We start from the raw sequence: 27,563 nt of genomic DNA, 5'->3' as shown, positions 1-27,563 counted from the left end.
TGTAAATGTGTCAATCAGCACAAGCAGCAAGCAGCCTGCTTTCTCATCCTCCGCCTTGATGGAGCTCAGCTCCGGCAAAAAGAGTTTCCCAGCTCAAGCCAAGGATCCTTAACTGCGTGTGAGATCTGGAGTTGTATAGGGTAAATAATACAGTATATCGTTATCTGGAATACATGCATTTCATTATAAGTAAAATGGGACTTCCACCTGCAGCTAAAGTCATTTTAGTCACTTTAGTATGCAAGCAATTCACCACACTAGTGTTTAGATCTGACAGTGTATGCGCCCAAACTTTACACCGGCTGTTACAGACTGAAATCAAAAACTTCATCTTTTTGGGTGCATACACCGTCAGCACAGCGCTGTTAGATTTAAACACTAGCGTGGCGGATTGTTCGCATATTAAAGTGACTTTACCTGCAAGTGGAAGTCACATTTTACTTATGGTGCCAAGCAGAGTTGTGTTGTGGTGCAGCAGTCTATTAACCGGCGAAAGCGCTGTGAAGAAGCTGTCTGTTGCTACGGTCCTGCCTTTGTCCAGTCTGATAGCGGTCATGGGACACTGTATGTTTGATTGCTAGTACAACAAATAGTTCTGAGCAGGCAATAGCCAGAGCGCTGCTCTTGTGAAAAGAATGGAGATAAATGCAATCAACTCAGAGAGGAAAAGGTAAATTCGTTGTACCACGTGCATGTCACTGAGAGAATAAAACTGAATAATAAAAAAACAAGAGCTAACTTTTACAAGTAGCCAAAATTTAAACCAGGTATTACAGCCCATCATCCCTTACTTTACAGGCAGATAGTAAAGATGAAGCTCCATCACGAGAACAGTAGTAAGAGGGACTCTTCCCTGAAAATAAAGGGAAAATACAGCAGTAAAAGCCTTGCCAAAGATTATCTATTGAAGTTTATGGTATGACATTAACCTTCCTCTGACAATAGTGACTTGCTATGAAGGAGATAAACTGTAACAGGTAAATTTTATATATACATTTTGAAAAAAATGTCATGCATGGCTGATACTGTCTTTTGTTCTATTTCCAAAATTTACACAGCATATTTACTAGGTTTTTGTGTCTGGGGTCCATTATATTCATTGACCTATGCTTACATTTGTTAATGTACATGATAATCTTAAATTATACTCCATGTAATATCCTAATAAACATCAGCTTTTAAATAAAAAAGCACCAAATGTACGTATGATTTTATTGAGCTTTTAATAAAGCAGACATAAATAATTAGGGGTATTACTGTATATGTAATTAAGAAAAAAACTTCAGAAAACGTGTTAGCAGAAGAGGAAATAGATCCTTTGCAGAACAGAATGTACCAATAAGCATCGGGTTTAGTAAATACAAAAGAAAGATAGTTGTTTGTTGATTTGACTTTTAATCTCATACATGGTCTTCATCCTTAAGGACAGGATTTTTTTTTTTTACCAGTGTCTATGTTACTGAGGAAAAATATGTTTTTGTGTGGTCCTCTCTTATGTTCCCAGAAATACTCAGTGCTACAGTATTTATGTTTGGCTCTTAGGAAGCCAAGACAAATGATCTTCCCTTTGTTGATATTTCCATGAAAATATGATGGCAGATTCCTGGTATAAGCATCTATCTTCCATCACACATTTAGAGAATATTAAAATGTACCTTTCATGCAATTGAATAAATATATTTTGAGTAATCATAATGCACAGATGAAGATTAATCATAGTTTTAACAGAGGAAATCGACTATTTCCAAACTGATTATATAAAGTATGAGGAAGCTAAGAAGGAGTATAATCAATGATAATAAACATTGTTACTTTGAATAAATTCTTTAGGATGATTATACAAGATTAGAAACAAAAACAATTGTTTAAACATGAAACTCATTAGCCTTAAATCTGTTTAAAGTACAATTGAACTCTTGAAGATTCTCTCTCACTTTCCAAATAATGTTTACTTGAATCCATTTACTAAAAATTTGACTAAAATAAACATTAATTCAGAATGGCAGGGATAGAAATTGAATATCTACTATTTTCCTATGTTTAATTTTGTGAAGCACCCCATATTAATACTACTGCCAACAATGCATAAGATCCTTTTTCCCCATACATTATTAAAGACTACAGTATACTACTTATTGAAACTGAGTTACCTCCATTTTTAAATGATTAAAGAATAACTTTAAATAAGAGGCAACAACTCTGGTATTAAGGGGTTGCACTGACTGTAGGCATTTGTTTATTTTAATTCTCTGAAATCAGTCTTTCTTGTTAATTGATGTATTTGTTAAATTTGACGGTTTGGCCAAGCTCTGTTTTCAGTCTCAATGTTATGGGAAGCGTGTTTTATTAATTTGTTTTGTAGTTTCTCTCAAATGATAATTCAATAAGTATGAATCCAACAGGGATTATTGAATGCAAGGATTATGAATATGTTTTTTGCTGATAGATAGATAGATAGATAGATAGATAGATAGATAGATAGATAGATAGATAGATAGATAGATAGATAGATAGATAGATACTTTATTAATCCCAAGGGGAAATTCACATATTCTAACAAAGTCACACTTTTTTAATCTTTATTCTTCAATGCAATTGACTTTGCCTTGTATTTTGCACTTGGCAAGCAATCGGTTTGTTTCTTTGTAACAACCCTGGCACAAACTCCTGACAATGTTTTATCTCTTGAACCATTTCAGAAAAAAACTTTAATACCTTGCACTGATTTAGCACACTAAGAAATTAATAAGAATATTAGTTTTACTGCGGTGGGCTGGTGCCCTGCCTGGGGTTTATTTCCTGCCTTGCGCCTTGTGTTGGCTGGGATTGGCTCCAGCAGACCACCGTGACCCTGTAGTTAGGATATAGCAGGTTGGATAATGGATGGATGGATGTTAGTTTTACTTCTCCTGGATGAGAGATGATTATTGGTACCATAGTTTGTAGTGCATAAATGTCTATTCAGTTTCAGAGAACATTATTGCTTGCTTTATTTCAGACACTTCTTAAAAAAAAAAAAAGTTTGACATTATTTCTTATTCCTTAACCATTGAACAAATTATAATGAGATGCAAATAAAACAGCACCTATTTTGTTACCATTTACACTTGGTCATCATAAAGTAACGCTGGCCAACAATATCCATCCATCCATCCATTTTCCAACCCGTTGAATCCGAACACAGGGTCACGGGGGTCTGCTGGAGTCAATCCCAGCCAACACAGGGTGCAAGGCAGGAACCAATCACATTATGCTTTAGTGCATAATAATTTAAGAAGATACTATTAATATTAATACAGAATTACAACTTTGGTGAGATAAGAGTACAAATGCGATATACAGTTGTAGTACAATGTGAAAAGATGGAATACATGTGGATTATAACACGTGGTGGTACGTAACATAATTACATGCAGCACTGTAATTATTTCATTATAGTACAAGCTGATAGAGATGAGAGTAGATTCATACCTGGTGGTATGGATCGTGGACTATCTTATAGACAGACCTCAGTATGTGCATCTCGGGAACTGCAGGTCTGACATTGTGGTCAGCAGCACAGGAGCGCCGCAGGGGACTGTACTTTCTTCAGTCCTGTTCAGCCTATATACATTGGACTTCCAAAACAACTCGGTCCAGCCACGGAGGAGGAGTATAGGAACCTAATCAAGGACTTTGTTAAATGGTGCGACTCAAACCACCTACAACAGTACACCAGCAAAACCAAGGAGCTGGTGGTGGATTTTAGGAGGCCCAGGCCCCTCATGGACCCTGTGATCATCAGAGGTGACAGTGTGCAGACCTATAAATACCTGGGAGTGCAGCTGGATGATAAATTGGACTGGACTGCCAATACTGATGCTCTGTGCAGGAGAGGACAGAGCCGACTATACTTCCTTAGAAGGCTGGGGTCCTTCAACATCTGCAATAAGATGCTGCAGATGTTCTATCAGACAGTTGTGGCGACGCCCTCTTTTATGCGGTGGTGTGCTGGGGAGGCAGCATAAAGAAGAGGGATGCCTCACGCCTGGACAAACTGGTGAAGAAAGCAGGCTCTATTGTAGGCATGGAGGTGGACAGTTTGACATATGTGGCGGAGCAACAAGCACTGAGCAGGCTCCTGTCAATCATGGAGAATCTACTGCATCCACTGAACAGTATCATTTCAAGACAGAGGAGCAGCTTCAGCGACAAACTGCTGTCACTGTCCTGCTCCACTGACAGACTGAGGAGATCGTTCCTCCCCCACACTATGCGACTCTTCAATTCCACCCATTGGGTAAACATTAACATTATACAAAATTATTGTCTGTTATATCTGCCTTGCACTCTCAACCTTGCATTTTTTAACTGCACTGCATTTTTATTTAATTAATATTGTTTTTATCAGTATGCTGCTGCTGGAGTATGTGAATTTCCCCTTGGGGATTAATAAAGTATCTATCTATCTATCTATCTATTATTACTAAAAGCTGTTAAAAATTTCCTTGCCAGATTTTTATAGACCACAGGCCTATTTCAAACTTTACTACATTATTCTTAATGTATTTTAATTTTTAGGTTAAAGCAAATTGCCTGCTTCTCCAAATAACCAAACATTTGTTTGCATCTCTATATACAGTATGCAGAATGAAGACAACAGTTAAGATGTTTGGTCAGTCATCTGAATAAGCGAGGTGCTAAACTAGTGTTTCTCACTGGCTGCAGGTCTTTGTTCGAACCATAATCAGTGGGTCATTTTACCTTTAATTGATCTCATTATTTAATTAGCTGGACATGTGTTTCTTCTTATTCTAAACTCAGAAAAGCAAAGCAGTGTGAGATTTATGTTTATAAGGAGTTTAGAAATATTTGTATCTTTGCCATAGCTTTCAATTCTTGACTCCCTTTTGTCTTTTCCTATTTACCTAATTTCTGCAGAGTTGCATCCTTAATTATATCTAAATAATGACAATTAACAAGGGTGGCACAGTGGTAATGCTGCTGCCTCGCAAGAATAAGACCAGGGTTTTTCCCCCACCGAGTGTTCCCTGTGTGGAGTTTGTATGTTGTCTGCGTGGGTTTCCTCCCACATTCCTAGTATTGTTCATGCCTTGTGTCAAATGATGACTAGTGTAGGATGGGCAGTTAACTCTGGAGAAAAATAATTCAGAATGGATAACTGAAGATTCAAAAAATGTTGCCTACTCTGCCTAATCTTAATTTGTGATGAACATACAGATCCCTGGGTCCATCCTATTTAGTATGAACAGGCTGCCTGTTGATGGTATTGTAATGATGTTTGAAATTATTTATTTGCCTTCATATTGTAGAACTTTTCATAAGAGTAGATCATCACCTGAATGCCACAATATGGCCTAAACTCTTTACTCAAAATGCTGATTGTTTTGCTAATTGGGAAGTTTGCAGCAATGATGTGTGGCTGGAAAAAAATCTTTAGGATCTTTGCTATGCTGCTAAGCCACCATAAACCAAAATCCCCAAGAAATATTTGTAGAACCTTTTTGAATCCATGTTTTGAAAAAATCAGCCCATGATAAATACAAAAAGAGATCCCTCATAGTAAATGGGTGTACTGCATAAAGTGACTACTGAGTGTAATATGTTCTTTATAAATATAAACTCAAATACTGTACAGTATGGAAGTTTGAAAATTGAACTGACAAATAAATAAACCTGTACAATTAAAAAATAAATATCTCTAGTAGATATACAATGCATATTATCTTATCCACCATCAGTGTTGGCACTCTGACTTTTAGGAAAAACATAGAACATGTAACCAAATAAACACAGAAAAACATTGACATGTTTAATAAGGTATACAAGGAATTTTCTAATTAAATACAACAGCAGCACATGTCTGCCAATTAAATCTAAGTATCAAAAAAACTATCATATTCCTGATAAGCAGGTAGTGTCAAATTCAAGCTTTGGAGCAAAACATTAAACAAGACTCATCCTCACTCAAATCTACATCTTTTACTTTAAGTTTTCCTGTTTGTACTTTTTCATTTTCTCACAAGATCGTTTATGGCAGGGTCCTTCTTTAATGTCCTTGACAACAGATTTTGGTGGTATTCAAGTGTAGCAGTTGATATTTAATGATCTCTTTTGCTATCAGCACACGAGCTACTGGCATTAAGGCATGTGCAATGTGCAGGATGTGACGTCAAGGCATATGTCACCAATCACAAGTTGTAACTACATTTCAGAGAGTTGCTAAGTTTTTGTTAAGATGTATGAAACAAGAAATTTATATAAACAAGAAACTGTAGTTCAAGAATTGTGCTAAAAGAAATAAATGATTGTGATGAAAAAACATAGACTTGGGAAACAAAAACAGAAACGCAGACAGAAGCAGAAAAACATAGATCTAGGTAGAAAAACATAGGGGTGGTAACACTGTCCACCATGATTATTTTAATTTCCAGACCTGATTAATTTTTTTTTTTAGAGTTGCTTTTGAAGTTAATGACAAGTTAGAAAGTTCAAAGTGTTTTGAAGAAACTCTTACAGCTCTAGTTCTGAGAATTCATATTGTGTAATTTTAGTCTTGGTTACATTTATAACATGCATTCAATCAGGTGTAATTATTTTTTTCTTTTTTGCTTCCTTTGATGTCCAGCTAGGAGAGCAAACATACAGATAAGGATAAAGCACTTAGAGAAGAGATCAAGAAAAGTAATACCGTACACATATACTGTACAAAGAACAGAGATTTAGCCTGCTAAGAAAATGTTGCCAATACTCTGTCAGTATGCATTAACTAAGAAGAGTAGCATAACAGCACACTTCAAAGCATTCTCTGGATACAAAGAATGTGAAATAATACATTCGGTGTTTGCAAATCTTCAACAGTTTTATCACAAAATATTGCTCTGTGTAATTTAGAATGGGAAATGTGTCACTTTTCACATAATGATAATACATGTCATTAAAATAACTTTTTCAGTAAGGTTACACGTTTGGCCTTCAAAACCTATTTTATTTCTAACTCATCTAACACTTGAAACATGAGCCACAAAACTACCATTTTATTGTAGTAAAGTGTATGCAAGAAAATCCCTCTTTGAGCGGCCTCATAACATGTGTATTGAAAAAATTATAAAATATAAATAAATATTAATTGATTTTTTTCTTTAACTAGCAATTACCATTTTACATTGAAAAACAGCACTGGGATAAAGAATTAGGCAAGCTGGGCTGGCAATCTAAAAGAAAATAAATCTACTAATAATACAAATGTTTCCAAAACTTAAAATAAAATACAGACTTTGATCAGTATTGCTGTTTCTCAGATGAAAGTAGACTAGGAAGATGAACATTGACATAGTGCAAGATCAAACGTAAAAGGCAAAGATCAAGGAAAGTGCACACATTATAATCATGGCTGTTATACTAAGTCTAAATCTATCCAACCCTTTTACTGTCTGGTAAATCTAAATGTTGCTTTTATTTTTGTTATTTTTATCTTTTTTGATGTTATTATTATTATTTTCACTTTTGCACAATATTACTTTCTTAGATTTATATTATACTGCAATTGTTTGCTTTTATTGTGCTAAGACCATGAAAATATATCTATCAGATTTTCTTTTGATTCTAATTTTGAAGATAGTCAACATCAAAGGTTTGTCAGATGTACATGGAATAGAAGTGCTTTTCAACCTTTTTTTTTTTTAATGATGGCACCCTTAAGTTTTAATTTTGTGGCACCTGTAGGCAATTTTCTGGTAGACGCTCTTCCCAATTACACCGTTATCCAGTGTCACCAGAGGCATAAACTTTATTTCATCTTCAGGGACACTGCATATCCATTGACTATAGGTAACTATGGCATAAACTAAACAGACTAATCTAGTTAGTGACTGTAGCTTTTCAGTAAGATATTTAGACCTGACAGACGATTCACAGTTCTTTTTTATATTAAGTAGAATACTGGAGAGACATACTCTCATTACTTGCTCAATCATTTTGTAGTCTTTCTATTGTGTTAGTTCATATAATGCAGGAATTCCTAACTCACACATATAACATTTTTATAATTTGTAGCAGAGATTTTCCTTAATTCAAAGATGTTCATTCTTCATTTCTATCCATAATTTTTCAAGAAGCACTTCTTTATGTTTAAATTGTATACTATCATAACTACACACTTCAAATAATTTCTTTTTCAATGTAAGGCTGAGCTTAGAATAGCTTGACACCGATTGGGTCCTCAACCCATATTTTCATATAGATACTATTCAGTATAAAAGTTTGGAAAATAAAAATATTTTTTCCTATACTTCAAGATTCTCAATGACATGATCTGTTTAATCTCTGTTGCAGAATCATGTAATAACATACAGTTATCTATATGTTGACTTATTCCACCATGGCGATCCTCAAGCCAAACCTATCCCCCAAAGTTTTGATTGGATCAATGGAAGATAAGTTATTGTGAGATTTTTCTTGCATGTTGGAATTAATTATGTTTAAATGTTCAAAGGAGGGCGGCACGGTGGCGCAGTGGTAGCGCTGCTGCCTCGCAGTTAGGAGACCTGGGTTCGCTTCCCGGGTCCTCCCTGTGTGGAGTTTGCATGTTCTCCCCATGTCTGCGTGGGTTTGATCTGGTTTCATCCCACAGTCCAAAGACATGGTGGATTGGCGATTCTAAATTGGCCCTAGTGTGTGCTTGGTGTGTGGGTGTGTTTGTGTATGTGTCCTGCGGTGGGTTGGCACCCTACCCAGGATTGGTTCCTGCCTTGTGCCCTGTGTTGGCTGGGATTGGCTTCAGCAGACCCCCGTGACCCTGTGTTCGGATTCAGCGGGTTGGACGATGGATGTTCAAAGGTATCAACTAAGTATGATAATTTTATAATCTAAGTATCACCTGTAAGCAGAGGTGGGTAGAGTAGCCAAAAATTGTACTCGAGTACAAAATACTTACTTTTGTAAGTATTACAAAATACTTCAAAATAATATTACTCAAGTAGAAGTAAAAAGTAGTCATCCAAAAAATTACTCAAGAGTAAAAAAGTACTTGGTGAAAAGACTACTCAAGTACTGAGTAATTGTTTGATCATAATAAATTATTTATTTTTTAGGAATGTTGTAATAAAATAAAATAATGTGCAAATTCTGCTATTTCCAAATAATAAAATAAAAAATTAGTAAAAATAAATAACATCTTTACAAAATAAAGATGCACAAAAAACATAAAGTTCCAAATCTTAGTTTCTCACAACAAAGCTATTGAAGCCAATACCTACACTAGGTAACATTTATGTTTGAACAGTGCAATCTACTTACTGTGACAAGATATACTGTACACCAGGGGTGCCCAAAACATCGATTGCGATCGACTGGCAGATTGGAAAGGTAGTGCAGGTAGATCATATATCCTCTCTATGGCATTTGCCACTTGATTGACATACAGGGCGGCCAGTCTGAGATCAATTTTCTTCTAACACACTGGTCATCCCGCACGCATGATCAAACGCGTGAGTCACTGCAAAACTCCGGCTATCTAAGTGATCTAGTTAGCCTTCCAATTTATATAAACTAAAGAAGGGATTAAAAAAAATGGTAACACTTTATAATAACTGCACACTATGAAGCATTAGTTAAGCATGACTAAATACTTTGTTCATCATTTAGAAAGCATCGCTTCCACATTAATTGGCATTAGCAACCACTTTATAAATGCAGTAACACTTTATAATAACTGCACACTATCTTCTCCGATACACCATATAGATCTGCATTCTGTCATACTTTTAAACTGTATAACAGAAGATGTTCTATTGATTCAGCTGGAATGTCAAGGGATGGACTTCCAGAGCAGGGAACTGTGTCACCTGTACTGGATTGTAGTAGAGTTCGTTCCACCTGTTCTTCGATAATTTCAAAAATAGTTTAATCTATATCAGAGTCTAAAAGGGCCGCCAACATTGTAATTTCTTCCGATAAATCTTCAATTCTCTCACTGAAATACGTAATATCTTTGGCAGAATCCATTTCATCGGCAGTAGTAAGCATTTTTCTAATTAATTCTTGTGCTATTGATTCACCAATCAGTAACTAGAAGGCATGTTAGAGCCCACCCTCTCAACTTTGACGAGTGAAAGTGACAGTTTTATTTCAAGTCATATTTCATGATGGTTTGAAGGAATGTTACGGACAAAATGAAATAAATAAATAAGCAACAAAAAACATGTTTCGTGACACATTTATTTATTTATGCTTACATTTCACAGTACTTTTATTTATTTGCGCATTTATTTATTTATTTAATTTTGTCCGAAATAGTCCTCCATATATGCAAGGTACAACAACATATATTTTATGTAAAATGTATACTCAGTATATATACTGTATGAATATATATATATATATATATATATATATATATATATACAGTGGTGTGAAAAATATTTGCCCCTTCCTGATTTGTTATTCTTTTGCATGATTGTCACACAAAATGTTTCTAATCATCAAACACATTTAACCATTAGTCAAATATAACACAAGTAAACACAAAATGCAGTTTTTAAATGATGGTTTTATTATTTAGGGAGAAAAAAAAATCCAAACCTACATGGCCCTGTGTGAAAAGTAATTGCCCCTGAACCTAATAACTGGTTGGGCCACCCTTAGCAGCAATAACTGCAATCAAGCGTTTGCGATAACTTGCAATGAGTCTTTTACAGCGCTCTGGAGGAATTTTGTCCCACTCGTCTTTGCAGAATTGTTGTAATTCAGCTTTATTTGAGGGTTTTCTAGCATGAACCGCCTTTTTAAGGTCATGCCATAGCATCTCAATTGGATTCAGGTCAGGACTTTGACTAGGCCACTCCAAAGTCTTCATTTTGTTTTTCTTCAGCCATTCAGAGGTGGATTTGCTGGTGTGTTTTGGGTCATTGTCCTGTTGCAGCACCCAAGATCGCTTCAGCTTGAGTTGATGAACAGATGGCGGACATTCTCCTTCAGGATTTTTGGTAGACAGTAGAATTCATGGTTCTATCTATCACAGCAAGCCTTCCAGGTCCTGAAGCAGCAAAACAACCCCAGACCATCACACTACCACCACCATATTTTACTGTTGGTATGATGTTCTTTTTCTGAAATGCTGTGTTCCTTTTACGCCAGATGTAACGGGACATTTGTCTTCCAAAAAGTTCAACTTTTGTCTCATCAGTCCACAAGGTATTTTCCCAAAAGTCTTGGCAATCATTGAGATGTTTCTTAGCAAAATTGAGACGGGCCCTAATGTTCTTTTTCTTAACAGTGGTTTGCGTCTTGAAATCTGCAATGCAGGCCGTTTTGCCCAGTCTCGTTCTTATGGTGGAGTCGTGAACACTGACCTTAATTGAGGCAAGTGAGGCCTGCAGTTCTTTAGACGTTGTCCTGGGGTCTTTGTGACCTCTTGGATGAGTCGTCTCTGCGCTCTTGGGGTAATTTTGGTCGGCCGGCCACTCCTGGGAAGGTTCACCACTGTTCCATGTTTTACCATTTGTGTATAATGGCTCTCACTGTGGTTCGCTGGAGTCCCAAAGCTTTAGAAATGGCTTTATAACCTTTACCAGACTGATAGATCTCAATTACTTCTGTTCTCATTTGTTCCTGAATTTCTTTGGATCTTGGCATGATGTCTAGCTTTTGAGGTGCTTTTGGTCTACTTCTCTGTGTCAGGCAGCTCCTATTTAAGTGATTTCTTGACTGAAACAGGTGTGGCAGTAATCAGGCCTGAGGGTGGCTACGGAAATTTAACTCAGGTGTGATACACCACAGTTAGGTTATTTTTAACAAGGGGCAATTACATTTTCACACAGGGCCATGTAGGTTTGGATTTTTTTTCTCCCTAAATAATAAAACCATCATTTAAAAACTGCATTTTGTGTTTACTTGTGTTATATTTGACTAATGGTTAAATGTGTTTGATGATAAGAAACATTTTGTTTGACAAACATGCAAAAGAATAAGAAATCAGGAAGGGGGCAAATAGTTTTTCACACCACTGTATATATATATATATATATATATATATATATATATATATATATATATAGCATATATAGCAAGCCGAAAACAGTGTGGGCACCCCTGCTGTACACTGACAATATAATACTGTATATTCACTTCCTACAAATAGCACAGCTAATAGAAAATAACATTAAAACAAGGCAGCTTGTGCACGTACAAGAAGTCTCAGTTTATCTTGACTGTCTGTGTCTGTGCATGTTTAGTTATAACGTGCTAGTTCTTCACTCAGTGAAGTGATAGTTAAGCTTCAGCAGGAGTTGGCACTCATTTTACAGGTACAGTATTCTCTCTTTCCCTGTCCGCTGTCTATGACGAATTTGTGCCGCTAGGACACCACTGTTGCGACAGTTTGTGTGTGGTGATGTGACTGCATGGCTACATCTGATTTGTGAAACGGAGGCTTGTGATTATTGTTGCTACGTCTGATTGGTGAAGCAGAGGCTTGTGATTACTGTTGCTACGTCTGATTGGTGAAACAGTCATGCAGTAGATCCACTGGCGGATTCTCTCTGGCAAAGATATAGCGTACTGTAGCTAATGGAAAAAAAGTAAGAGGTGGAAGAGTAGCGTTCCTTCTTCACAAATGTACTCAAGTAAAAGTACAATTTGTTTTAAAAGTTATTTAAGTAAATTTAACAGAGTAAATGTAACTCGTTATTACCCACCTTTGCCTGAAAGTGACATGCAGAATTGGTCTTGCCTGTGAAGGGTTAAAAAATACTTCATCCTTCAGTTCAAACCCTTATAACATGTTTTGTCTTTTTATAGATACCCATTTCTATTAGATACCCATCTTGCTTCCTTGTGAAGAAGAAGACTTCCATGCTTAGACCCAACTTCTTGCCAAATGGCTGTGATTAAAGAGGTCTACTCGGCATATACTTAGCTATTTTTAAATCAGTGTCTAATGCATTTTACAACTCATTGTATTTCACAATGGAGAAAGCAGTGTGTTATTACGATATCACTGTTTTCTTTCTTCACCTAAGTTCAAGTCCTTTCACCAAACCAATCATTGATGGAGCCCCATCTGTATATATCCCCACACACGAAGGGGTAGCTATGTAATGGCACGACACATACAGAAGCAGGCAAGCATCAGCACCTCAACCTCGATGGTTGGTTACTGGGACTGGCTTTGGAGTTTATCCTGCTTGCAAGCTGGGCTGAAAGACAGTAACTAAAACACTGAATTTTGCTGAGTTTCAATAAAGCGAAAGACTATATTTTCCTGAAGTAAAGCCCAAACTAATACCCATAATTCAGCTAACCGATAACCTTAGGCCGTCAACATGCTGCAATTGCAGACATGTTATCTTTCTAATCTCAGCCTAACTCTAATTGTTTTCATTAAAATCATTGGTACCAGCAGCATTCATGTTAAAAAAATGCTGGCTTAATTAATTAACAAGTGCTTCTGCGGCAGCCCTAGATTATTGTGACACCCCAGGGTGACATGGCACGCTGGTTGGAAATCCCTAGATTAGAATATATTAGATACTTCTACTGCAAAAATATAAGATGCTAAGTAAAATCAAAACAAGTATTGTACTTGAGAAACACAGTTACTTGGCTTTTGCAGTATAGCACAAACGTGGCTCTGCACTGCTTGCAGATTTAAATAATACTGTATTGCTATACTCGGCAGTCATTACCTGTGTTGAATTCTCCATATATGTTTACTGTGAATGTTAGATTAATTGATGTTTCTAAATAGGCCCAAGTTTGGCCATATGGGTGAGTGTTCCTGTCGACGAACTGGCATCCTATTTGTCTGGCTTTTGCACAAACAGTGACAAATCAAAATGCCTTTTTTGTTTTATTTAAGTAAACTAGCTGTCCCCCACAGCTCTGCCTGCATAGTAGTGAAACAGGACAAACTTTAAAAATCAAAAAAAAAAAAAAAAACATTGAATAATTTGTATTGAGAAGAATTTATATTGATGGCTTTTGTATCTGAGGGCCCCTTGATATACAATATTTTCGGTTTTGTTATCAGGGGTGAGAATTTAGCAATAATCTCTCAAAAATGTAAAAATTTGGCAAGGTATCTCTGGCCAAGCGCCAAATAGGTATGCTCAAATGTCAAACGTTGTCACTGTATGTGATTGTGTTAAGCTCTGATGGAAGAGCGTCCCCCGTGTGGGGAGAAGAGCATGTGGCTGTGATATCCCTGCCAATGAGCAGGTACCATCTAAAACAGACGTAGCTATGATCTCTCACTCTCAAAAACGTCAAACGTAACTCTTTAACAACTCTAGATAATAACACCTGCTAAACAAGCAGGTATCGCTGGCTAAGCGGAGGCAAGGTACAGCGACTTGAACGGAGGCTGGCACGTGAGTGAGGGAGGCCCCACCTGGCTCCCTGCTCCTGAGGTCCCGCCTCCCTTTCCTCTCAGCCCACAGCCTGTCCCTTGGAATTATATGAATAAATTGGTGCCGCAAATGAACTATAATAGTGCAATGAGAGGAAGTCACAAAATCAACCGGAATGTTCAAGCAAATTATAGAAAAAACCTGATTTAAATCCGTTAAGTAGTTCTCACGTGAAAAGTGGACAGACATACAGACAGACGGTGGACTTTATATATAGAGAGAGATGTAACAATAATCTTTTCAACCAAAAAGATACAGAGGAAGAGAATGAAAAACGTAATTCAATTTAAATTAAAAAGTATCAAATATGTCAGTTTGTTTTATTCCCTATTGCTCAAAATTTACACATAAACATTTTATACCAGTTAATTGTAAGCTGCATATTTAACATATTTACACCCTTTTCATTGACGTGAACTTAGTGGAAAGTGTTATAAAAGTACTAACAAAAGTGGAATGCCTGTAAAAATATAAAATTAACCTCCAAACAGTGATAGTATCAACTAGGAAAAGCCAGAAAAGAAAAGAAAAAGATAAATGTAGAAATAAAGGAGATGTTGAAAAAACTGGTTAATGGTAGTGCCCAGAGGTCTTAACAAATATGGTTTAGGAACGAAGCTCATGAATGATTTAGATGTGAATTTTCACTTGACACCTAGAAGGAGTTTGGCAGGAGTAGTATGTAGGAAAAGAACTTTCAGTTGATAGGAACAGAGTGAGAAAGTAGACATGTCAAAAACAATAAAGATATGTGATGACATTTGGCAAGCAGAAATCAAGAAAAGAGAGCAAAACAAACTGAATATATTTCGGTAGTTTTATTCTATTTTTTTCCTTTTGCATTCGCAATGAAAAATATTTCATAACCTCAGATGATTGCTAGGGAAAGTGTCAGTTTGAAGAGCTGAATATCAGCCTGTAGTCTGTATGTCCACTGCTTTAGCCCTAAGGATTATCAGGTTAAAAGCCTTTGTTCTCTGATTGACATAAGCTCTAAAGTCAAGAAAGGAAAACAGAATCTTGCATTCAATTAAAACATGCCACTAATTTTGTATGCAGGAGAAACAAAATGACAATAACCCAAGACCAGAATAAAAATCAGGAATCTGTAGCATAAATATACAAGTTCATGCACTTCCAGTGGTAAGAGCTGTCATAGAATAAAACTGATTAAATCACTTCTATCACTTCCTTCAGGTAGCCCACTACTTAATATGATTTCTTCAATGCCAGTATTCTAAATCACTCATATGTTGCTGAAAATATGTCTTTAAGAGTTCTCACCTCTTCAGTAGATTTTGCTTGACATACTGTATCTTTATCATATTGATTTCAGCCTTTGAGTACCATAATTAAGAGTTTGATGCTGTTATTTAAGACCAGAATGCTCTGTATTATCTCTAGCTGCTCCATGTCAGCCATTTCAAACAACATGCATAATGAATGAGTGATTACTTTTGAGAAATGGTAGAGGAAGGGTGAATTTTGGTGAGAGGCACAGAGAGTGCAAATTATGTGGCTACCTGCCTCAAGGTGACACATGTTTAATAGTTGAATAGATATTATTAAACAAGCAATTTGAAATCACTCTAGACACAGGCAATTATCAACTCCACTATTTTGAAATCATTTTTAATTATAAAGTTCTTGCTTATACTGTTACATCGATAATTGGACATCAAAGCATCATCATTTACAAACTGCTACAATAAGTAATATAACGCCAGTTCAACAAAGATGATTTTAGAGGTTTTAATACTAAGGCTTAGTAAGGTAAAATCATTTTTAAGTCTATAGAGGATTTGCGATCAAATATTTTTTAACAATTAGGAGCACATTATTGACTTTACTGAGTTCTTTTAAAAGATGTTGGGCTATAAATTGTGTAAGCTATTTAATATACTGTATATTGTTTCATAATATTCATAATACTATTAATAATACAACTTTCAGAAGGCTAGAATCTAAATAAATCAATCAAACTAAAACTAACAGTCTGTCGTGTATTCCAACAAATATTAAATGCATAATTCTGGCTGTAAACCACACCATATCTTTAAGACACACTTTAGCTGGCACTTGTTTTAAGGCCACATACTGCCATTTGCTGCTACTATTTTGCATCTCATTTACAAATTTTTTCAACATCTGATGATTCCATAAAAGATAATCTGAAATGTATGCTGTCTTTAAATTAACTTCAATTGCTTTTTGTTTAAGGTGACATCAAATATTTCCTAAAAAAATTCCTCTAGCAAATTGCTTAAAAAATGGCTTCTCAGACACAAAACAGTAAGAATGGGACTAACAAACCTACTGTTTCAAGCAGCTGTTGTAGATGAAAACTATTTTTCAAATATAAGGAAAAAACTGGATTAAAATTTTTAGGGAACTCAGCATTCAAAGTAACTAAAAATATTCAAAATATAAATGGTTTCTAATTGACAAAAGAGTCAGCCTGTCATTCATTTACAGAATAAACAAATGATTCTAACAACCGGATTAACAAATTTAGCATCTCCAGGTACCACTTTTAGATGTTAACACCAGTTCATTTAACTTGAGTAACAAATAGGTCATGTAATTTTAGACATTTCATGTAATATGTTGTTTGAATTACTGAACAATAAAAAAGACCATTAAACTGATTGAAATGTTTCCAACACATTTATTTATACCACTAATCATTCCACAAAATAGAGCATTTAGGTTTAATAAAGAGAGTTCAAACATAATAGACATATTAAGAAATAGGCTGAGCAAAAGTAATTATATTGTAAAATTAAACTATAATCAATTTTTCATTTCAAATAACTTTCTGAAACTGACCACAATTTAACTGGTCTTACTTACCTAAAGTTGGATCATACTCCCAGATAAACCGTCGGGTAAGGAATCTCACCACAAGAGCTGTGAAAGAACAAAGGGAAGTGTTAGGTTCCTTTTTTACACTTGATATGTTTTGAGATAATACTGAATTGCTTTTTTTAGTAAATGTTCAGCTCTTGTCTACAAGAAGTCACTCAAATCCTCTAGCAAAAGCAACGTGTCAGTTGTTCAGTATTGGCAGTACAGACTGGCAAAGATAACTGTCACAGCTAGTTATGGAAATACTTATTGCCTGGAAGCCTAACAGAAATTGTGGCAGACTGGGTTAATTTGCTTCACCGGTGTTGTACTTGACATTGATTGTTGAAACAGAAAAGTGTATTTCAACAAATTTGAATTATGGCATAACAATCACTTTGTGGTATAACTAAATATTAATATTTTCCCAATCGGTTATTGACATTTTTAAGAGTAATTTCAATGTTGTGAGACAACTTGATTTAAAGATTTTAAGTTTTTAGACTCAAGAATGCTTTGTCAGTAAAACTTGCATATCTCCCCAGTTCCATGGGTTTTCAAGATGGATTACACTTTCGAACTGCAGACCTGAGACCTTCTGTTAAGATGGCTGCCATTGCCAGAATAAATAAATATATATATATATATATATATATATATATATATATATATATATATATGTGTGTGATCGTTTATTTATCTAGCTTGTTACAAACTAGCATCTCATTAAGGGCAGATATCAGCCTTATATCTTTACTCTTTAAAACAGAATAGAATAAAGCATGTGGAAATGAAAGGATGGAATGATTCCCTTTCAAAAAGGAAAACCACTTATGATCCTGCTCTTAGAATTTCACATCAGTCTCCTTTTTCTCAGTCATCATTAATGTTGTGCACTTGCTGTTTTTAAGTAGACTAATACATTTTTTCATCTATTACCTCAGGGTTGATTTCAATGAAGTAGATATTAAAAAAAGTGAGTACGTTCTGCTGACATGTAATACCCTGATATTCAAGCAAAGCTTAAAAGATTCCTTGTTAAAATACATGCCAGTAAAACAATGTGTGTGGTAATTGAGATAAATGCATTCACATTTGGCATGGATTCAGAATTTTCAACAGGCCAACTTACATAGATATACTTTAAATAGCTTGGACAATTGTTAAAATAAAATATAAAGTGAATATTTATCATCTTTCAAGAAATCATTTATCCATAGTGGTTATCTAAATAAATCAATCAAACTAAAACTAACAGTCTGCCGTGTATTCCAACAAATATTAAATGCATAATTCTGGCTGTAAACCACACCATATCTTTAAGACACACTTTAGCTGGCACTTGTTTTAAGGCCACATACTGCCATTTGCTGCTACTATTTTGCATCTCATTTACAAATTTTTTCAACATCTGATGATTCCATAAAAGATAATCTGAAATGTATGCTGTCTTTAAATTAACTTCAATTGCTTTGTGTTTAAGGTGACATCAAATATTTCCTAAAAAAATTCCTCTAGCAAATTGCTTAAAAAATGGCTTTTTTAAGTGGTTTTATTCAGAGCTAAAGAAAACGGCTAAAAAAATTCAAGGCAAGAATTTACAAAAGCTGGCTCAAAATGATAAAAGGCAAGGGAAACATGCTACACTGTTCATGTTTTAATGGTAATCTATAACAGAACTGGCAGAGATGGTTATGGCACTAGAAGGGTAATGTCATCAGGACACTGGCATGAAGATATTTTTTTAAGACAAAATACAGTGTAGCTTAGAGGTCAGAATAACTAAATAGCTCTTCACATTACTTAAACAACAAAGCACACATTTTATTGCAAAATGAGTCATTAAGTTAAATTTATCCCATAGCTCCAAGTCTGTGCTTTCTTCAGCCAAACAAATAAATTTCTAAAAGGAATACAAATCATTTTAGTACTTTGAGGGGGCTGAACGTGTCGTTGAGTCAAACACTCACAGCAAAAGCTATGCTAGGATAATGTTACAGCTGACGTTTACTCTCAGGCAATTTTTCACTTCATAAAATTAGTGTAGGTTCCTTTGTTAAACCTTTCTATTTGCTTGTAAAAGGCAGAATGTGTAGGTAGGATAGAAGAAGTCTTATTAATGCCGATAAGGCAGATAAGAGTGCAGTTTAATGTTTGTGAAACAGTAAGTGAAGGGTTGAAGGAATAGTTTCTGATGTGAGGGGAAGATTATGGTTGTCTTAATTAAAAACATATTTTTCATAAGCTCCTCAAAATATTTATGAAAACAACAATTGTTTCTGTGCAGGACATATGTAAAACATGTTGCATTAGAATGGCAAAAAGTTTTATTATAGACATCTGCTTTCTTAAAGAATCACTTTTATCTCTCCATTCCGGCAAATATTACAGAACCTTTAGCCCTTGCACCATAGATTGAGAGGGTTTTTATCCATGAGTCATAAGGCTACTGAACAGACACTCGTACTGACAACTCGTTGAGTGTACATCACGTGTGTTCTTGTATCTATCGTCTGCTGTTGTATTAATTGTGCACTTTGTATGTTGTGTTAATAAATAATGCTGTCTCTAGTCTGTGGAGACTGTGTACATGTGATGAAAAACTTAAACTTAAATGAATCTCAACACTTTATGCCTATTCTGATAGATGCTCAGTTTTTATCAGGCCATCTCTTATTAAACTGCTTCACTCTGTCTTTATCTCAGATGTTGCTTGTGTGAAAAAAGCATATAGTTCCTTTAATCTCATCAATGTAATTTCTAAACTTTGCAGCATAAACCACTGGAATATCTTGCGGCTCTCAGTACTGCAATATTCTGCTGAGCTGTTTTGTCAGATGTTAGTGCATTATAGTCTGCAGCATGCCAGCCATTTTAACATTTTAAATTCTTTTTGTGTCTAACCCCTTATAAAACTGCTTGCATCTTGGCTACATGGTGTGATTTTAAACAGAATAGGCTTTAGCACAGCCACATTTGTATTCATTCATAGAGAGCCAGAAGCACCCTTTTGATTTGATGCTAGTCCATCACAAGTACACTCATGCACACACAAAGTTACAGAGCTAATTTTGAATCCTCAATTAACCTAATCTGAAATACTGCTTAAATTAGAAAAAAAAACCCACATAAATCATATTTAATATCTGCCCAGGATTCTGAAGCCATGAGGCAGCCACGCTAAGCCACCACTCCACTTTAATATGCAACTAAAATACAACCTACCACAGATATGCTGTCTCTCCAAAATAAAAATAGTTACCACAAATATCCAGCAATAATTTTGGGATGCTTAATTAATTTAAACTGGGATCATTCTAGTACATTCTGACATAAGAGGCAACTCTACACATAAAGACAAGAGGTTTGCTTTCAGAAGTAATGTTTGTTGGTTGTGAAAGCATTTGAAGTTTTAATGTGCATCTTTGCAGTGAAGTTTATTGAGGAAAACCGATGGCCACAAGTAATGAAAGATGTTTTGTCCTCTTTGCTGCACCATAATGTGTGTGTCTCATTGTCTACATCTCACTCACAAGATATTTCTTTGTTAAAACTGTCAGTAACAAAACAATGAGTTTCAATCAGTAAATCAAAACATGTGGTCTTTTGAAAATAAATGTAAGAAAAAAAATGCTCCCCATATGTACTTATTAACTGCAGACTGGAAAACACTAAGCTTTTCATTCTTTCTCTATGTCTCTAGGCTCTCTTCCTCCAATGGGTCAACTCCATATCCTTCCTTTCCTCCCAACTCCATCATCAAAGAGTTTGGTAATGAGGCAGCTTTATATCCCATCCTGGGGCACTTCTGCTTAGGTTCAGAGTCATCCTCGATTCAGGGAGAACCTTAAGTTCTATCAGAGACACTAAGCTAGAGCTCTGCCAAGAGATTCCTATTGTATCTTGCACCCTTTTACCTTAAAATTCTGCACTATACTTCTGGGACAGTGCTCCCTCTAGTGGCTAGGAGGTATTGCCATTTCTGTTTTCCCTTGCTCACCTTTTTCATTACCTACTTACACTGAAGATTCATGCTAATAAGGCCCTAGGGCATACTGCATGAAAAAGATATGGAAAGTGTCTTAATTATTGCATTGGCATGACAACTCATGTCTCTACCACCAATGTGTGTCTTGTTTGAATTTACATGAATTTTAAAGGCCCACACCACCCAAACAAATCCACTGTCTTCCTTGCAATTTTCCTAACAAATAGGCTCATCATTAAAACGCAATACAGGAAATCAACTCTGTTCCAGACACAAGATGTGATAATAATAATAATGATAATAATTCTTTACATTTACATAACACTTTTCTCACTTCTCAAACATTTCAGTGAAGTGGTGAGAGAGATAGCCAATTAAAAACAGGGAATGATTAGGGGGCCTGAATGACTAGGTGGTGGTGTGCCATTTTCCCTGGACATCGGGATACTCCCTGCTCTTTACAAAGGATGACCAGGGATCTTTAATTACCACAGAGAGTCAGGGCCTTAGTTTTACATCTCATCCAAAGGACAGCTTCATTTTTACAGCACAGTGATCCCATCACTGCACTGGGGCATCAGTATCCACATTCAGACCACAGGGTAAGCACCTCCTGCTGTCCTCACCAATACCTCTTCCTGCAGAAACCCAAGCTTTCCTAGATGATTTGCCATCCAAGTGCTGGCCAGGCCTGAACATGCTTAGATTGATGTTGATGACCTGTTCTGAAGTGCAAGTGGCATGGCTGCTGGATATACCTAAACATATACAGTATGTTGCTTAATACACTTGTTACACAAATCATTGGTTTTGGGTAAGGAACTGCTACTTGTGATGGTCTTTAGATGTTTGGGCCTTATTGGCACTGTTTTTATCTGTTTCACAAATTCTGTTTTGATATTAATCTGTTTGTTGACATACAGTATATCATTTTCTTAACCCTCAAATGTTCATTTTCTATATCATCCCATCACTTTTATTTTTGGTATATTATAGGAATAATGAGCTGAAAGAATTTTGCTTCTTTTGGGCATTTTAAGTGGAACTAATAAGTTAAAATTAAAAAAAGCAGATAACAGTTAATTAGATGACTTGTCAATATGGTACTAGATCTAAGTATCTAATTAAAAAATTGAATGTTTTTGCAGTAAAAAAAAAACAAAACACTGATTACTATCATTGTCAATTTTTATTTACGCCTAAATTATTAGGCCTCAGTCTACCCACTTGTTTTTAATAACTACAGTACTGGGTAAAACAGGATATTTCCTATTTATGAAGTAATCTTAGAAATATCAAATACAATTTTATATTGATTGTTTTTCCTATAATATCTGACTAAACACCACCTCAAAAATACAGTATCTATCACATATTGACTGTGCTGAAGACCTCAGTAGTGGAGGCAGGAACACAAAGTTGAGGCCCCAAGATTGTCAGTGCCTACCATGGAACAAACCTTAGAATATGCTGGCAGACCTTGTGGTAACGGAGACTCTAAAATTGAAAGAAATAGGCCTTCCATGCAATATTAGCAGGGGATTCTCCAAGTTTACCTGATATGTACAGTACAGGCCAAAATTTTGGACACACCTCCTCATTCAATGTGTTTTCTTTATTTTCATGACCATTTACAGCACTCCATCACTCTCCTTCTTGGTCAAATAGCCCTTACACAGCCTGGAGGTGTGTTTGGGGTCATTGTCCTATTGAAAAATAAATGATCGTCCAACTAACCTGACTTCTGCACAACACAACTGCTGGTCCCAACCCCATTTGATAAAGCAAGAAATTCCACTAAATAACCCTGATAAGGCACACCTGTGAAGTGAAAACCATTTCAGATGACTACCTGTTGAAGCTCATCGAGAGAATGCCAAGAGTGTGCAAAGCAGTAATCAGAGCAAAGGGTGGCTATTTTGAAGTAACTAGAATATAAAACATGTTTTCAGTTATTTCACCTTTTTTTGTTAAGTACATAACTCCACGTGTTCATTCATAGTTTTGATGCCTTCAGTGAGAATCTACCAATATAAATGGTCATGAAAATAAAGAAAACACATTGAATGAGGAGGTGTGTCCAAACTTTTGGCCTGTACTGTATGTATAGACAGGCCAGACCTGCACCAAATACATCAAGGAGAATTAAATGGATAGGACTGGTGAGCTTTGTTGTGCTGAATGACCTGTTCTTGTCTAAATGTTCTAATCAGAATCCTACATGTAGGTGGAATGTAGTGAGCTCTAGGAGAATAACCTTCAGGTAGCCTGGCAGCGGTTCTTGCAAAATATTTAAGGAAGGACAGGCGGGATGTTGCCCAGACTATTGTGAGTGAGAGGGGTACATGTATATCTTAATTGGGAATGCTGTCAAGATTGGAAGAAGGACTCTGGGGAACTCTAAAACCCAGTGACTATGCTGGGATCAAAGGGAGCAGTGACAAAAGTATTGGTTGGGTTTGGGTGCCACTCTGTGCCTGAAGTCACTGAGGTAAGTAAAAAAAAAAACCCTGTAGTACCAAGACCATAGGGGTGGATGAGATTTGACAGAAAATGGTGAATGTAGTAGATAATGTTGTTTTTCAATAACAATCTTGTTTAAAAGGTGGAATCCTCAGAAATGAGAGACTGGAGCGGTTGTCTCCATTCTGGAAAAGAGTGTGTTCAACTTATAGAGAATCGCACTCTTCAACCGATCTAGGAAAGCTTATGCCAGGGTACTGGAACAAGATTCTGTCTAAAAGTTAAACCTCAAATCCAGGAGGAACAATGCAGATTCTATACAAGCTGTGGGATACTGGACCAGCTTCATAATATTTGAGGAGTCCTGAGAATTTGTTCCTGTTTGATCGTGTATCCTGCAGTATCTTGCAGAAACTTATTCAAGAAGAAGTAATACAGGAGGATTTTTGGGTAGAGCCAGAGCTTCTCTCGAGAAGACAGTAAAAGTGTTTTGGGCATGAAGGTAGAGTATATACTTGTTAACACACTATGTGTGAAATACAATACATATTACACTGGGGAAATAACCTAGATGCAAAAAATCAGTCACATTCAATTATTTTTGTGAAGAACTACACTCATTTGTTAAATAATTTCTCCATGTTAACAGCATTAATCAGACAGTAAAGTAGAGTAATTCATAGCAATGTTACCTTATAGTTTCAGTATTCCATACCTGGTTTATTGTTTGTATAGAGTATTTAGTTTCCCAATGTCTACATATTTTTTTTTGTCTCAATAATCCAGATTTCCTCCCACAAACTTAAGACATGTACTGTATATTAGTTTGATTGATGATTCAAAAATGGCCCTCTGTGAGTTTGAGTGTAAGCCTGAGTAGACACTACAATGGGCTGACCATGTGTATAATGTTGATTCCTGACAAGCAGTAAGTTCTGTTGGAAAATGCTGCTCTCCCTTATGAACCTGAGCCGGATAAATTAGGTTTCAGAATATTATGTGATATTCCTTATAACCGTTGTCAGTCTCTAACACAATCCTGAAGAATTCTTAGTCCAAAAGTCTTCTATATTGAACTGAATCAAATCTATACAGCCTTCTTTTCAGTCCCAAAACAACATACAGTATCTATAAAGGCTAGGTCCGTAACTCGAATATTCATTCACAATGTTAATGATATCAACGTATCCGGGAAGTAAATCATTGTGATACTCTCACCCTCCATACCAATCTACTTATCGACTTATTTCAAGTTGTTCTAGATAAAGTAAATTTATCTTTATGACAAAATTGAAACTTTGTAATACTTGCAAAAAGTTTCATGTTTGACTAGTGAAAGAGACTACCTTCTGGAAATCTTTCTATGAAATTTATGTTTATTCCCATTATTCAAAATAACTTTTATATCCCAAACAGGCTATATAAATAGTCTGAATTTAGTGATTTAACTGGGGAGCCTGCAGCCAACCATGTTGAAAGTGAGTAGTGGTCTACACCAACTACCTACTAAAGAGCACACAAAACAAACACTACAGTGCTGAAAAACTAAACAAAAGTACACACAAATTAAACAAACAAAATGTACAGGAATGCAAAAAAATGGACCATGTTGAGCAGAATGTCCAAGCGAAAGAATCACTCCAAGTAAAAGATAAGTAAAAAAAAAAATCATAAAAAATAGTGTTTGAATGTCTCCCTTTTATTAAGTCCCTTTTACAGGTAAAATTCTCACTCACCAGTACATCTACATATAATGCCTAAGCTGCTTCATGTCTCTATGAAACTCCACTGATTTTATTTTAGAATTATATTAATCAAAATGTAGATGTCCATATTGCACTTCATTACATAGAAACATACGACATAAAAACATTTTATAACATTTTATAGCTCTCCTTGTGTAACGGCCCTTCTCCTGGTATCTCGTCCGTGCTCTTGAGACCTTCTTGTGAAGGCACATATGCCTTCCTGGAGAAACTGGACTACCTGACCAACTTTAATCAGCTACAAGTACCACCTAATGCTACCAGTAGTGACATGGACACTAGAAAAACAAAACCAGAGGAGAATCAGTTAGGAAAGATAAGAAGAGAGCAACTGTCTGTGGCAACCACTTTGCAAAACCTGTCCCTTTTTGGGGTTTGTCTTGCTGTTGCCTCTCCAGTGCATCTGTTGTCACTTTCATTTGCATCAAAGCAACATTCGTTTGCAACTGTGAGCAAGTTAGTTTTTGATTTATCTTATATCCAATTGGAGGAAGTAAAGATAGGAAGAAAGTCCAAGAGACAGAAGCGGACCACAAGATAGCCTCTTTTGTTTGCTATAATGAGGTAAGTAGTCAATCCCAGAGGGGACTGGGCGGTCTCTTGGTCTGGAATCCCTACAGATTTTATTTTTTTTCTCCAGCCTTTGGAGTTTTTTTTTTTTTTTTTCTGTCCACCCTGGCCATCGGACCTTACTTATTCTATGTAATTAATGTTGACTTATGTTTATTTTTTATTGTGTCTTCTATTTTTCTATTCGTCATTTTGTAAAGCACTTTGAGCTACATTTTTTTGTATGAAAATATGCTATATAAATAAATGTTGATTGATTGATTGATTGATTGAATCTAAATCAAAAAGGCACTTGTCGCTTGGAAATTGACAACATGTATTTCAATGATGCTATCTGAAAACGGCAAACCAAGCAATTTATTTTTCCAAATATTTATATTAAATTAGATTCCGTTTCTTAAGTGTCTTGCATGACATACTGACAGGTTGTTATACATAGGTTTTCAATTTTATCATTAGTATTTTAACAGATTTGAAAGTTTATGCAGTCCTCTGAGACAACTATCTGTAATGAGGATTAAATAAATGAAAGCTGAATTTAATGCAGAAATCCTTTCTTTTACAGCACAGTTCACAGATCTCATTATCTTAAGATGCTTATCTAATGTTTTTAAAAGCATGCAAAAACATGCCCTTTTTATTTTTCAAGCAAAAATCTCTTTGTGTCAGTGTTGGCACAACAGGTGAAATACCATACAATTCACGAGGCATCCTCAGCTGCAGCCCTCATATAAACAAATGAAGCTGACAGCACAATACATGTGCAAGTACAGACAACCAAGCCTGGTATGTGCATTGTCAGTTTAGCATGTGACCAACCAAAAGCCTGTAAAGAAGGTAAATGTTCAATGTTCAGGTAGATGGAATCATGCCTTTACACAGTAGATGAGCACAATCTAAGAGACTCACAAGGTGGCTGGACAATATCTGAATATTTTAAAATTCAAACTAGCAAAATGATATATTGTGGTTTCTAGCAGGCAAAGCTGAGACCCAAACTGACTTTTTGACTCAGAAGAGAGGGATGAAACATCCGGGAAACATATCTGGGAAGTTTTAGGTTATGAACGGAAGTTCTCTGTGGGAACAAATATTATATATGTACCACAAGGACTGTGACATGTATGCAAGTGCACTGTTCCAGACCTTGGGAACTGACACAGAAGTTAATCTATATATTCTTATTTACAATTGCTAGTGGATAAATCTAAGGAATGAGTACAAATATTTATTGTGTCAATGGAAAAAACAAGTAGCACTCAAGCTATTGTAGGCCCTTGGATCTTAAATTTATATAGTTAACTTAGCAAATGCAGTACCTGTAGTATGCCACAGGTACACAGGCCCAGTACTGTTCCAGATGTGGATGTTAACATGCCTTTAAGCTTGCAAGTATTTGTAATTCCAGTCACTTCTGGAAAAGATCTGATAGCTGCTCTGTTTGCTGTGGTTCCTACAAGACACCACGTCTTTTATTATTTTATGTTTGTGTTAATCCTCTGGGAAACCTATGTACAATAA

General features: G+C 35.8%; 1 protein-coding gene across 1 annotated transcript in view; it reads right to left on the bottom strand.

Annotated features, from left to right (window-relative positions):
- Positions 1-27,563, bottom strand: part of rerg (RAS-like, estrogen-regulated, growth inhibitor) — a 279,191-nt gene that overhangs the window by 47,920 nt on the left and 203,708 nt on the right. Inside the window, exon 3 of the mRNA XM_039769411.1 lies at positions 17,262-17,318. Within this exon, the coding sequence (XP_039625345.1) occupies positions 17,262-17,318 (57 nt within the window). The remainder of the gene's footprint in view (positions 1-17,261; positions 17,319-27,563) is intronic.

Source organism: Polypterus senegalus, chromosome 11, assembly GCF_016835505.1.
Source record: "Polypterus senegalus isolate Bchr_013 chromosome 11, ASM1683550v1, whole genome shotgun sequence".
Lineage (NCBI taxonomy): Eukaryota > Metazoa > Chordata > Cladistia > Polypteriformes > Polypteridae > Polypterus > Polypterus senegalus.
This window is presented reverse-complemented; position numbering and strand designations above follow the sequence as displayed.